Below are 13,577 nucleotides of genomic sequence, written 5' to 3' on the forward strand. Positions count from 1 at the left end.
GATTTCTTAAAAAATAAATTGTCTTTTTCAGACAGAATCACACTTTAAGTGAACAGTAATAGCTTCCAAAGCCCTATTTTTTCTTTTGTAGCACAGAGAAGTGATTAATCTTCCTTTCATTTAAGGCAGGCCTAGGGCAAAGATGGGGACTATTAAAGAGTGGTTCTTTTTCTTTTTAAAAGCAGAATATTGATGTAAAAGTATTTATTTGTAATGAATTTCCACAGCCAATGTTCACTCAACCTAAACTGTGTGAAACAGCATCCAGTGTTCAGATGTACGGTAAAAACATTGAGAAGGTATTAAAGCAGTACTTAGCCACATCTTCATGTGCTTTTAGGGACTTTTTAAAGATTTTATTTGTGTATGGTGTGTATGTTGCTGTGATGTGCTTTGTGGAGTCTGTTCTCTCTCTCAACCTTTACATGGCTTCTGGAGATGGAATTTGGTGTCAGGCTGGAAGTAAGCTCTTTCACCTGCTTAGCCCCAGGGATCTACCTGTCTCTGCTGTCTCTGTGCTACACTCGACTTGTTTGTTTGTTTGTTTTGGTAATGTGGATTCTGGGGGTTAAACTCAGGTCCTGATGCTTATACCACAAGTACTTCACTGTGGCTCTGCTAACTTATTTCTGCTTAGAGTTTATATTTATTCATTGCTCTTTCCCTAGTGAAAGGATCTTTTATATTTTCAATTTCATGTTTCTCTACAAGAACACACAATTTCTGATGTAATGGTTTCTAAATCATAGGATCTTCACAGTTAAATATTTCTAGCCTAAAAGTTTGCTCTCCTCCCTGCCCTGTAAATGTTTTGAGGCAGGGTTATACTTTGTATCTCAGGTTGACCTAGAACTCACTATTTAGTCCAAGCTGCTTTAGGTCTCATATTAATCATCCTGCTTTTGCCTCTTGAGTGTCAGGGTTTCAGGCATGAGCTACAGTTACAGTGCCTTGCTCCAAAGCCTGCTTTTTTATTTTTTTATTTTTTGGCTTGTTTGTTTATGGGAGAGTGGAAGGGTATATGCAAGTGAGTGCAGGTACCTGTGCAGTCCAGAAGAGGGCGTTGGGTCCCCTGGAGCCATAGTTACAGGACAGTTGTGAGCCACCTAAAGTGGGTGCTAGTTCTATGCAAAAGCACACACTCCTAACTACTGAGCCATCTTTCCCCCTAAGGGGCCGACTTTTTGGCTCTTAATGACGTTTTGGCTTAGTTTGTTTGATCAGTAACCTAAAGCTGTTTAAGATTAGTCATGTTAAAATGTATCTGTGGATTTTGTTCTTTTCCTGTGCTGGGGATCAACTGGAGTGCTGGAATCTTAGCACTTCACTGTCATTTTTCTCCTCTTCTGAATTCTCCAGTAGACTGTTTAAAACTGACTATAAAAGGCAGGCAGCAGCCGGGCCGCGGTGGCGCACGCCTTTAATCCCAGCACTCGGGAAGCAGAGGCAGGTGGATCTCTGTGAGTTCAAGGCCAGCCTGGGCTACAGAGTGAGTTCCAGGAAAGGCGCAAAGCTACACAGAGACACCCCGTCTCGGAAAGCCACCCCCCAAAAAAGCAAGCATCATGGTACATACCTATGATCCTGATAGTGTGGAGGCAGGAGGAACAGGAATTCAAGAGCATCCTTGGCTACACCTTGAGTTTGAGGTTAGCCTGTGCTGCAAGAGACCCAACAAACACAAAAGAGAAAATTAATTCAGCATTTACTGTATACTTAGTGAACATTGCTTTAATTAGTGGAGCAAGACTGAAAGATTTAGGCAGAATATAAATTCTGGAAATGCAGTTATATCTCTAGGTTATAAAGAATGTCAGTTAAGAATTTTGAATATTGGTGTTTGGTAATAAATATCTGAGATATATCAGCCAAGTTAATGGAAATGAAAACATTCTTAAAGATATGTTTGTTTTAAAACCCAGAATGAACTTGTGACTGACCTTCTCGCTTCCCTGAAGACCATCTTAGCCCCTGGTGTGGTTTCTATTTTGAACATCAATAGGCAGCTGCAGCATATTTTCAGTACTTCATTGGCAATGGCTGAAAAGGTACAGATGTTATTTTCTTAATTCCTTAAATTTGATAGGTTGCTTAAAGAAGAAACTAATATTTTTTTTTCTTCAAAGATAGAAGATCAAAAGAGAGAATTAGACAGTTTTCTCGGTGTATTGTGCAACAATCTACATGAACTCCAAGAAAATACAGTTTCTTCCTTGGCTGAATCGCAGAAGCTTTGTGGAAACTTCAACGAAGACCTGAAGACAATAAAGGAAACCCATTCACAGGTTTGTCTCTTCATTGACATTTTTAGTGGCTTGATGGACTTAATAATCTATGTCACGTGGTTTGAATACTATGGAAACCTGAGGTCACCACAGCTACTGTTGTGTCTGATGGTGATTTGTGTAAAATAATCAGAATACTTCTTTAGATTAGTTAATACTGGAGAATTTGTTTCATCTGGAACTCTGTGCTTAACAACATCCTGACAAACAATATGGCCGTTTCCCCAGGAAGATGAAGGCATAGGAAACAGGCCTGTGGAGGAAGGTTGCTGTAGCATTTTAAGTAAAAGTGTTACAAGACTTTTCTTTCTAGTGTGGCAATCTTTGATAAACTGAGTCCTGTCTTCTCTCACTGCTGTATCTCTGGGCGTGTTCCACCACACCAACCTCCAGCATGTTGTTCTTGTGGCCTGAGTGGTAATGAATAATCATGACGCTTTGGTAAGTGAGCCTGTTGCAGCAGGATCACACTTGTTGGTTATTCCAGCTTAGAGAGACCCTTTCTCCAAAAAACAAAGAAAAAAGTTGTTAATTCTTTACTCCTTTTTTTTTTTTTTTAAGATTGATTTATTTATTATGTATACAGAAGAGGGTGCCAGATCTCATTGCAGATGGTTGTGAGCCACCATGTGGGTGCTGGGAATTGAACTCAGGACCTTTGGAAGAGCAGCTGGTGCTCTTAACCTCTGAGCCATCTCTCCAGCCCCCTTTCCTCCTTTTTTAAAAGTACTAAAATTTTCCATGTGAGAGGTGAAATTAAAAAAGTTTTATCGCTGGGTGTTGGTGGTGCACACCTTTAATCCCAGCACTCAGGAGGCAGAGGCAGGAGGATCTTTGTGAGTTCAAGGCCAGCCTGGTCTACAAAGCTAGTTCCAGGAAAGGCACAAAGCTACACAGAGAAACCCTGTCTCGAAAAACAAAAAACAAAAACAAAACAAAACATTTTAATCCTCGCACTCAGGAGGCAGAGGCAGGAGTATCTTTGAGCTTGAGGACATCCTGGTCTATAGAGTGAGCTCCAGGACAGCCAGGGCTATACAGAGAAACCTTGTCTCAAAACAACAACAACAAAAAGAATTTATATAGTTCAGCTGGGTGTGGTGTTATGCACATGTAATCCCAGCACTCAGTGGCTGAGGCAGGATGGCCAAGCAAGTTGGAGGCCAACCTGAGCTAAATTATGAGACACGATCTCAAAAAACAAGTTCTAAATCCTCACCTATATGATCATGTTATCACTCATATTCAGAAAACAAACATGTAAGTATCACCATTTCATGTCTTTCCTTTCCTCAAACAGGAACTTTTCCAGTTAATCAATAGTTGGACAGAGAGATTCTGTGCTTTGGAGAAAAAGTGCGAAAACATTCAGAGACCGCTGAACAATATTCAAGAAAATATAGAGCAGTAAGATATTTTTAACTTCTTCTGAAATTTCTGTAAGCCTGGAATGATTTTCCAAAGGAAGAAAAACTTCAAGTAGTACAAACAATTCTGGTTTGCTTACAAGTGAATGTGTGACTTGTTGGCGTCCTACCCATGTGTATGGTATTAAGTGTATCCTTCCTCCCAGCCTCCTGTCCGTAGACAGAGCCTCACTGTAGCTCAGGACTGCCTTGACTGCAGGGAAGCTCTGCCCCAGCTCCCCAGGTGCTGAGTCCCAGGCTCGAGGCTTTTGATGCCTTTCCCAGACATTTTTATGATGACTCCTTTGAATGTTTGCCAGATGATGCTAAGGCAATGAATGCTCCTGTTGTTGGCATGTTGATTGCCTTGCTCGTCCTCTTGTGAGTGATGACTGATTTCAGATAGCTAAGGGGGCTTTGTTTTGTTCTGATGTTTGGTTTTTTTGAGAGTCTTACTCTGTAGCTTATGTTGCTCTGGCCTTGAATTTACGGTTATTCTGGTGTTTTGTTGTTGTTGTTTTTGTTTTGTTTCTATAGGAAGTCTACAGATATAATCAGCAAAACCACAGTTCACAGTAAAAAACTTCTTGCTGATTCTGATGGATTGTTACAAGAACTCAGACACTTTAGCCAGGAAGGTGCACAGTTGGTGGAAGAGTCTGTACAGCACTGTGATTCACTCACCAGCAACCTGGAGACTGTATCTCAGGAGACCACACAAAGGTGTGAAGCTTTGAACACAAGCACAGTTGATTTTTCTGAACAGTGGGCATCCTGCTTAAGCAAGAGGAAGGAGGAGCTTCAGAACTTAATGGAGGTAATGTGTCTGTACCTGGAACTAACTTGGGGAGAATAGCTGTAATCAGAATTTCTTTTATGAGCTGGACATAGTGGTACACACCTTTAATCCCAGCACTTGGGAGGCAGATATTTGAGTTCAAGGTCAGCCTGCTCTACATAGAGAGTTCCAGGACATCCAGGGATACGTAGTGAGACTCCGTCTCATAAAAACACCAAAATAAAACACTAAAACATGAAATAATTTTTTAAGATATAATGAATGACTTTTTGTGGGGAGGGGAGGTTTCAAGACAGGACTTTACTGTGTAGTTAGTCCTGGCTGTCCCGGAACTCACCATGTAGACCAGGCTGGCTTTGAACTCAGAGACCCACCGGGCTCTGCCTCCTGAGTGCTGAGATTAAAGGTGTGGACCACTGCCACCCAGCATGCCTTAAGCTTTTAAGTATAGTACTTGGTATGCTTATCTATGACCTTGTTTTATGTCTTAGTATAGATAGGTCTTTTAAATCTCAAGCTAATTTACTAATTGTTCTGTATTCTTTATTTTTGATGGGTCAGTTTGTTTAGGAATGGGTAGCTGCCTCTTACCTTTAAAAGTTTTATTTTGCCAGGTGCAATCTTTTGCCAGGTAGATCTCTGTGACTTCAAGGTCAGCCTGGTATACAAATTGAGTTCCAGGACACCTGGGTCTGTTACACAGAAAATCCTATCTCAGGGGAAAAAGAAAAGAAAAATTTAAACAAAAAGTTTTGTTATTTTATTTGATGTGTGTTTAAAAGTTTTAGTTGATGTGTGTGTGTGTGTATGTGTGTATGAGAGAACACCTTTGGAGGACAAAAGAAAGCATCTGACTCCCTGGAGTTGGAGTCATGAGCAATGAGCTGATACTGGTGCTGGAAACCTAAGGTATCCTGAGGATAAGCACCAAGTGCTCTTAACTACTAAGCCATTTCTGCACCCCTTAAAATTATTATTGTGTTTGTGTTTTGATGTTTAGTGTGGGTATACATGCCATGGATATATGTGGAGATTGGAGATACAACTCCTTCCACTTTTACATAGGTTTCTGGAATCCAATTGAGGCTGCATAGAATCTGGACATGGTGGGACGCACCTGTGATACCATCACTTGGGAGCCAGAGGCCAGGGGGATTTGATTGAGTTTGATTGAGACCAGTCTATACCACATAGTCTTAAGATCTGTCTCAAAAAGAATACAAACAAAAGAAAACCTGGTATAGAGATGGGGGACCAAATCTAGGGAAAGACCTAGTTTTGCCTTGCGCCCACCTCCCACCCCAGCCCCTTCCCTCTCTTCCCCTCTTCTCCCCTCCTCTCCTGGCTTTGAACTCATTATTTAGCCCAGGATGACTTCAGAGTCATCCTTCCTTACATCTGTATATTGGAGTAATGTTAAGAATGGGTAGCATGGGGCTGGAGAGATGGCTCAGAGGTTAAGACCACTGGCTGTTCTTCCAGAGGTCCTGAGTTCAATTTCCAGCAACCCCATGGTGGCTCACAACATCTATAATGGGATCTGGTGCCCTCTTCTGGCCTGCAGACATACATGCAGACAGAACACTGTATACATAATAAATAAATAAAATTTAAAAAAAAGAAGAAGAAGAATGGGTAGCAGGAGAGATGGCCTAGCAGGTACCTCAGGCCCCAGCACCCGCGTTGGCAGTGATCGTCCTGTTCTCTCTGCTTTTGTATGTGTTTTTAAAACTTGTGTTATGGAACGATTCAAGGTAATAAAAAATGATTCAAGGACTGAAGCACTTCCAACTTTAGTAATGAAAGTTTGTTTGTATCCTCTACAGTTTGTAAATGGATGTTGTGAGGCTTCGAGTTCAGAGATGAGTGAGAAACTCAGTGGACATACAGCTGCTATTGAGGCCCAGCACGGCTCCTTCGTCCTGCAGATAACTTCTGACGACAAGAATTTAAAAGCAGGAAGTCTGGAGCTTCATGAGACTATAAAAACTGGTCTGACAAAGCTAAATTGCTTTCTGCACCAGGATCTAAAACTAGATATCCCAACAGGTAGATTATTTTTATTTTTTAAGATTTCTTTTCCTTATTTGGGGCAGGAGTGGCTGGATATGCACTTGAGTATAATGCCCCTGGAGGCCGTGTGGAGGGATCTGACCCCTCTGGAGCTGGAATTAGGGGTGGGTATGAGCTACCCAGTGTGGTGCTGGGAATTGACTCTGGTCCTCTGGAAGAGTAATGCATGCTCTTAATCACTGAGCTACCTCTCTTTTACCCCCAGTGGGTATTTTAAAACAAATAGAATTGTTAAGAGATTTTGAAATTGAATTCAGCTGTATGCAGTCAGTGTTGGACACTCCAGTTTGCCCACTGCCCTGTCATTGACTGGCATCATTTAGAAATCACCATTTTTAAGGTAAGGTGGTGGTTGTAGCACATACCTTTAATCCCAACACTTGGTAGTGCTGTGGAGCTCTGGGTTCAAGGCCAGCCTGGACTACATAGTGAGTTGCAGGACAGCCAGAGCTATACAGAGAAACCCTGTTTGAAAAATACAACCCCCCCACCCCCACCCTACCCACCCCCACCGGCAAAAAAAAAAGAAATCATCATTTTTAGAGATCAGAAATTGCAAAGATTGGTAAACTACCATGATTATTAAGCTGATTTACACAGATTAATAGTTGATTTTTTATTGTATTATAAAGCCATTGAATTGTACACTTTTTTTGAATGACTTTTGTGACATATAAATTACATCTCAAAGCTTCTTTTGAAGAAGTAATTATAAAGAGTTTGTACTAAAGAATATTGGTTTATTTAGTTTCTTTCAGATTTGTTGTTAACTACGGATGAAAATGGAATGTTAAGTGAAAAGGCACCTGTCTTATAAAGAAATGTAACTGCCTTAAGAGCCAGGCACTACACCAAATTTATAAAGAAATGATTACTCCTTTCCAAGTTGTTGTTGTTGTTGTTGTTTTGTTGTTGTTTTTTTGAGACAGGATTTCTCTGTAGCTTTGGAGCCTGTCCTGGACTAGTTCTGTAGACCAGGTTGGCCTCGAACTCACAGAGATCCACCTGCCTCTGCCTGCCAAGTGCTGGGATTACAGGTGTGCACCACCACCACCACCACCGGGCTCTACATTGGTAAAATTTTTAATTCCAATAATGCTACCATTTCTCAGAATACCCACAAATTCATTTCTAAGCCTAATTCATATTTTGTATTTCCATTCTTAGAAATGGAAACTTCATATTTTTGGAGTTAAGATGACTTTTTCAAATTGTCAGATCTATTAAAGATCCATTACAGGGCTGGAGAGATGGCTCAGCATTTAAGAGCACTGCTCTTCCAAAGGACCGGAGTTCAATTCCCAGCAACCACATGGGGACTCACAACCATTTATAATAGGATCTGATGCCCTCTTCTGGCATGCACGTATACATGCAGAGCACTCATACATAAAATACAAATAAATAAAATTAAGAGATGGCTTTCCAGTAGAGACTCGGCTTGAACCCTAGAAGTAGGAAAAAACCAATCGTACCTTTAAAAAAAATTACTATTCGAGGGGTTGGGGATTTAGCTCAGTAGTAGAGTGCTTGCCTAGCAACCGCAAGGCCCTGGGTTCAGTCCTCAGCTCAAAAAAAAAAAAAAAATTACTTGGGGAAAAAAAAATATTACTAGCTTCAACCAGTTTGTGCCTGGCAAGTAAAAAAGATGTATGGAAATCACTTTTGTCTTTGGAAGACAACTCACTTGAACACATATTTCATACTTAATTTTCCCACTTTTCTAATGTCTGCTATAAAGGTATGACACCAGAGAGGAAAAATTATTTATATCCATCAGCACTGGTGAGAACTGAACCCCGGGAACAGCTCCTTGAGCAGCTGCAAAAGAAACAGCCCAACCGGTTAATGATGCCAAACTGCTCAGAAAATGACAAAGAGACCAGTCAGGTAATATTTAAAACATAATTTTAGAACTTTCCCATAAACTCTTACTTATTTCTGCATGTGTGGGTGCACATGTGTGTGCACATGTGTGCATACAGCATGTGTGCATCTGTATGGAGGCGGGAGGTTGACTTTGGGTGCTTTCCTTAGTTGCTTTCCCCTGAATATACTGAGGTAGGATCTCTCACTTGAACCCAGAGCTACTAGTTGTTACCAGTTCTCCTGAGCTCTGGAATGACAGGCCGGCTGCCACACCCACAAGACATTAGGTGGGGGCTGGGGATCCAGAATCTGACCCTACAACAGCAACTGCTTCACCTCTGAGTCGTCACCAGAACCCCTGTGAACTCTTGATGTGGTTGATCTCATGGAATGACTCTTTCTTTTCACTCCATGCTGTTTCCTATGAGAATTGCTGGCTCTTAAGCCTTTCTTTCTTTTTGTGGAGCTGAGGATCGAACCCAGGGCCTTGCACTTGCAAGGCAAGCACTCTACCACTGAGCTAAATCCCCAACCCACGCCTTCCTTTTAATCTTATTAATTTTGATTTTTAGGCTAGTAGATAATAATTTCTGAGCCAGCATTTAAGCTGTGGTTGCATACCACACACTGTTGTAAGTTCTTTACAAGTATGCTAACTCAGCCTTCTCAATAACCCTGTGGGATGGGCACCACTGTAGTACATCTTACGAACGAACCAACAGAATTCTTATGTCTCAGGTTACAGAGATGACACTGTGAGAAGCAAGGCAGTCAACCTACAGTTTGTGCTCTGTAGTTAATAGCAAGTATAGGAAAGTTAAGAAAACAGAATAAGTACAAGCCAATACATTATATTTTGTAGATTTTCTACTAATTATTAAAGTTTAAACTTTCATATAATGCATATGAAATCATTCAAAAAAGAAAATTGACTTCATGATGTTTTTTGGTTTTTTTGAGACAGGGTTTCTCTTTGTAGTCATGGCTGTCCTGGAACTCTCTGTAGACCAGGCTGGCCTTGAACTCAGAGAATCACCTGCCTCTGCCTCCCAAGTGCTAGGATTAAAGGCACGCACCTGGCTTTTATGATGATTTTTGGGTTTTTCCCCCTGGCTGTTCTGTCCTGGAGCTTGCTGACCAGGCTGCCTCAAACTTGCAGCCTGTCATCGCCTCCCGAGTGCTGGTATTGTAAAGCATGTCCAGCTCTGTGTGACAATCCAGCACCATGGACTTACCTACTCAACCAGCTTCTTATTTTAGGACATGGATGAAGAGAAGGAGGTTCTGGAACAATGTACTGAAGAACTTTTAAGTCAAGAGACACTGGTACACACCGGTGTGGATTGCTCTTCCAGTGGCGGTGTTCCGTTTTTCCAGGTACTTGATGGCGTGTTTCACCCACCCCGCCTTCCTCGCCTGCTGTCACTCTCACAGTTACACTAGTTAGTATAAAGGATCATGACTAACCTAGGCAGGCATGAGGATATACACCCTACGTCCCCACACTCGTGAGGCTAAGGAGGAGCTAGCCTAGGCTAACAAAGCACGGCCCGCTTTTAAAACAAAACATAAAGCAGTAACGAAAAACAGTGTTCTTGGTGTAGAACAATAACAACAACAACATTCAGTTGTCCCTTTCAAATGGCTTGTTAATCTTTATTTAAACTGTGTACATAGTTTGATACTGATGAAGGAATCTTCTATAGACTACATAAAGGTAAAATTTGACCTCATCTATAACTTTAGCAAATAATCTTCAGCTATTATTTTTGTCTCATTTCTGCCTCTTACTGTAGGAGCAGTTATTTCTCTTAATTGTACCTTTACCTAGTTGGTCCTGGTATCCATCTCTGTCCATCACACTTGGAAGGTTAAAGGATTTGAAAGTTCTGGTCTATAAATTGTACTAATGATTAGTCCTGCCCACAGGAGGCTTTTCTCTTTTGATTATTCCCCAGTGTCCCTGATCCTGGACAGTTAAACCCTATGACAGATCTTATGCCCATCACTTTGTTTGCTTTTGAAACAGTCTCTCACTCTTTTTGGTTTTTCGAGACAGAGTTTCTCTGTAGCTTTGGAGCCTGTCCTGGACTAGCTCTGTAGACCAGGCTGGCCTCAAACTCACAGAGATCCACCTGCCTCTGCCTCCCGAGTGCTGGGATTACAGGCGTGCGCCACCACTGCTCAGCCAGTCTCTCACTCTGTAGAACAGGCTAGCCTAGAATGTAGCAATCCTCTGCCGTAGTCTTCCACGTGCCGTGCTTACAGGAATATGGCATCATGGCCTTCTAACACAGTTAGGACCAAGCCATTCAAAACCACCTGGTGCAGGTGAGGTCTTGCATGCCTTTGATCGTAGCACTTGGGAAGCAGTTACATTTCTCGAGTCTAAAACTATAAAAAACTGGTTTGTGATCTGTCTCAGCATTCATAATTGAGTACACAGTATTTTAAGTTTTCTCCTGAAGCAGAGGGCTTCCAGAGGAATAGAGTCCCTAAATGCATAATGTGGAACACATCTTCCTTCCTTCCCTCCTTCCTTCCTTCCCTCCTTCCTTCCTTCCTTCCTTCCTTCCTTCCTCTATTCCTTTCTCTTTCTCTCTCTCTCTCTCTCTCTCTCTCTCTCTCTCTCTCTCTCTCTCTCTCTCCCTCCCTCCCTCCCCTCCCTCCCTCCCTCCCTCTCTTCCTTCCTTCCTTCTTTCTTTCTTTCTTTTTTTTTTTTTTCAGACAAGGTTTCTCTGTGTAGCCCTGGCTGTCCTGGAACTCTCTCTGTAGACCAGGCTGGCCTCTGCTTCCCAAATGCTGGGATTTAAAGGCCTGCACCATCACCACCCAGCATGAAACACATTTTCAGTAGAAGATAAATGGAAGAATGGAAGTGTTCCATAGTTGCCCATGTCAGCTTTTCTGCTTAGAGTAGAATGGTCTTGTTTGGTTGGTTGGTTGATTGGTTGGTCTTTTGGAAACAGGGTTTCTCTGTGTAGTTTTGGTGCCTGTCCTGGAACTCACCCTGTAGACCGGGCTGGCCTGGAACTCAGAGAGATCCACCTGCCTCTGCCTCCCGAGTACTGGGATTATAGGTGTGAATCACCACCGCTTGGAGAATGGTCTTTTCTTCATGGTGACTACGCATGCTGACATGTTAAATTGGGTAATTCTATCTGGTGACCAGCTGTCCTGCAGCCTACAGTGTGAACACTGTGGAACCCATGGCCGTCCTGGAGCTCTCACTCTCTATTGGCATATGTCCACTAGGGGGCAGAATCACTTGCTGTTGCGAACCACTGTCTTCAATGGAAATTTATAATTATGTTTTAAAAAATAATGTCAAGGCCAGATGGTGGTGGCACACGCCTTTAATCCCAGCACTTGGGAGGCAGAGCCAGGTGGATCTCTGTGAGTGAGGCCAGCCTGGTCTACAGAGCGAGTTACAGGACAGGTGCAAAGCTGTACAGAGAAATCCCATCTCGAAAAACCAAAAAAAAAAAAAAGAATGCCAAAAAGAGAAGTGTTCCTTGCCAGTTTATCCCAGCATTGGCTAGGTAGAGGCAGGCCTGGTTACAGAGTGAGTTTTAGGACAGCCAGGGCTACACAGAGAAACTCTGTCTCAGAAGAACAAAAAAAAGAAAGTAATTCATTCTACCTCCATTCCTGCTAAAATAAAGAAGGCTATACTTGATTTTTTTTTTTTTTAAGTTGGCTCAAATTTGTGCTGAACCTTTTGTCTTTTGTGGTTTTCTAATTTAAACTTTTGCCTGTAATATATAGAACTTTGAAATAAAATGTTACAATGTCTTAGCAAATGTTAGATTATTGTGACCTCATTTTTCCTCTTAAACCCACAGCATAAAAAGCTGCATGGAAAGGACAAAGAGAACAGAAGCATTAACCCAGTTGAGAAGTCTAAAGTGGAAGAGGCCCCAGAGTACTCTGTCACGAAAAGCAGATTGCCACTTCGAGCCTCAATAAATCTCTAGTTAATCTGAGGGTTAAGGCCATCTTTTTTAAATAATAAAACCCGAAACTCCACACAGTTTGAACTTGTGTACAGATTACAATGGGGTAGACTCTGCCAAGACATCATAGTGAGTGTAGTTGAATTGAAAATCCTTTTTATCATCCTTATAGTTCAAGTAAGTTGTAGGCTGGGTTTCATTTGGGATTTGTGTTGAGTATGTGTGTAGCTTGTTATATAAAGTAGCTCTTCTGTAACGAGAATCTTCTTGTATATTATTAAATACCAAATATGTGGAAATCGTTTTTCTAGGCTTGGACTTAAAGAAGTGACTGCTGTCTCTCATCCTGTCTTGCTAAGCCCGAGTTCTGTGTATGTTTTCTTACCTCTATCCTGCCTTTTCCTTTCTGTCTTCTCAGCTCACCTCTCCCTTTCCTGCCTCTAAACCATTTGTAGACCTACAGAAGGGTTTCCTTGTGACGAGATACCAGGGCTTTCCTAGAAGTCCTACATCTCAGTGATTTGATTACTTCTCCCTCATTGCCAGTAATAAACCTGACCCTGGAGGTACCCTTCTTCAGTCCTTTTCATTTGTTCCTCCTCCGTCACGGGCTCTGACACACTGCCTTCCACAGTTCCTCAGCGGCCTCCTGGAGTGTCAGTTGCTGGTACAGGAAACCCGTCGAGAGCTCTGATTCATCCTTTGAGGCCCCACTCTAAGGCTTACGTCTCTTAGAAATGACATTTTTTAGACTACCAATTATGATGATAAGTTCTATTTTGTCTATCTTTTAAAACTCTATTCTTTGTATATAATAAAATGTGTACATACATTCACTCTGTTGAAATCTTAAGCTTTGTACTTTTGATCTGACAACTATATTTCTGGAAGTTGGGCCACTTGAAGATGAAGAACCAGAGCATCTCCGTAGAAGGAATGTATGCAGAAAGTAAATGTGGTCACATCAAGTTCAGTCAGTGTGTAAAGTGATGTAACTTTTTATATTTTTGGGGACAGTCTCACTTTGTAGCTCAGGCTAGCTTTGGACTCACTATGCAGCCCAAGCTATCCTAGAACTCGGGACAATCCTCTATCCTTCTGAGGGCTGGGGTTACAGGCATGTATCACTGTGCCTGGCTTTAGAGGTTTGACTTTGTAACTAAGAATTAAGCCTTAATAGGAAATTAGA

General features: G+C 41.8%; 1 protein-coding gene across 1 annotated transcript in view; it reads left to right on the forward strand.

The window, feature by feature from the left end:
* Kif11 (kinesin family member 11) overlaps nucleotides 1-12,446 on the forward strand; it is a 57,617-nt gene extending 45,171 nt beyond the window's left edge. The window contains exons 15-22 of the mRNA XM_036166824.1: nucleotides 1,923-2,048; nucleotides 2,127-2,285; nucleotides 3,586-3,692; nucleotides 4,229-4,508; nucleotides 6,317-6,539; nucleotides 8,305-8,453; nucleotides 9,693-9,809; nucleotides 12,278-12,446. Of these exons, the coding sequence (XP_036022717.1) occupies nucleotides 1,923-2,048; nucleotides 2,127-2,285; nucleotides 3,586-3,692; nucleotides 4,229-4,508; nucleotides 6,317-6,539; nucleotides 8,305-8,453; nucleotides 9,693-9,809; nucleotides 12,278-12,409 (1,293 nt within the window). The 3' untranslated portion in view covers nucleotides 12,410-12,446. The remainder of the gene's footprint in view (nucleotides 1-1,922; nucleotides 2,049-2,126; nucleotides 2,286-3,585; nucleotides 3,693-4,228; nucleotides 4,509-6,316; nucleotides 6,540-8,304; nucleotides 8,454-9,692; nucleotides 9,810-12,277) is intronic.
* The last annotated feature ends 1,131 nt before the right edge of the window (nucleotides 12,447-13,577 follow it).

This window comes from Onychomys torridus, chromosome 1 (genome assembly GCF_903995425.1).
Source record: "Onychomys torridus chromosome 1, mOncTor1.1, whole genome shotgun sequence".
NCBI classification, from domain to species: Eukaryota; Metazoa; Chordata; class Mammalia; order Rodentia; family Cricetidae; genus Onychomys; species Onychomys torridus.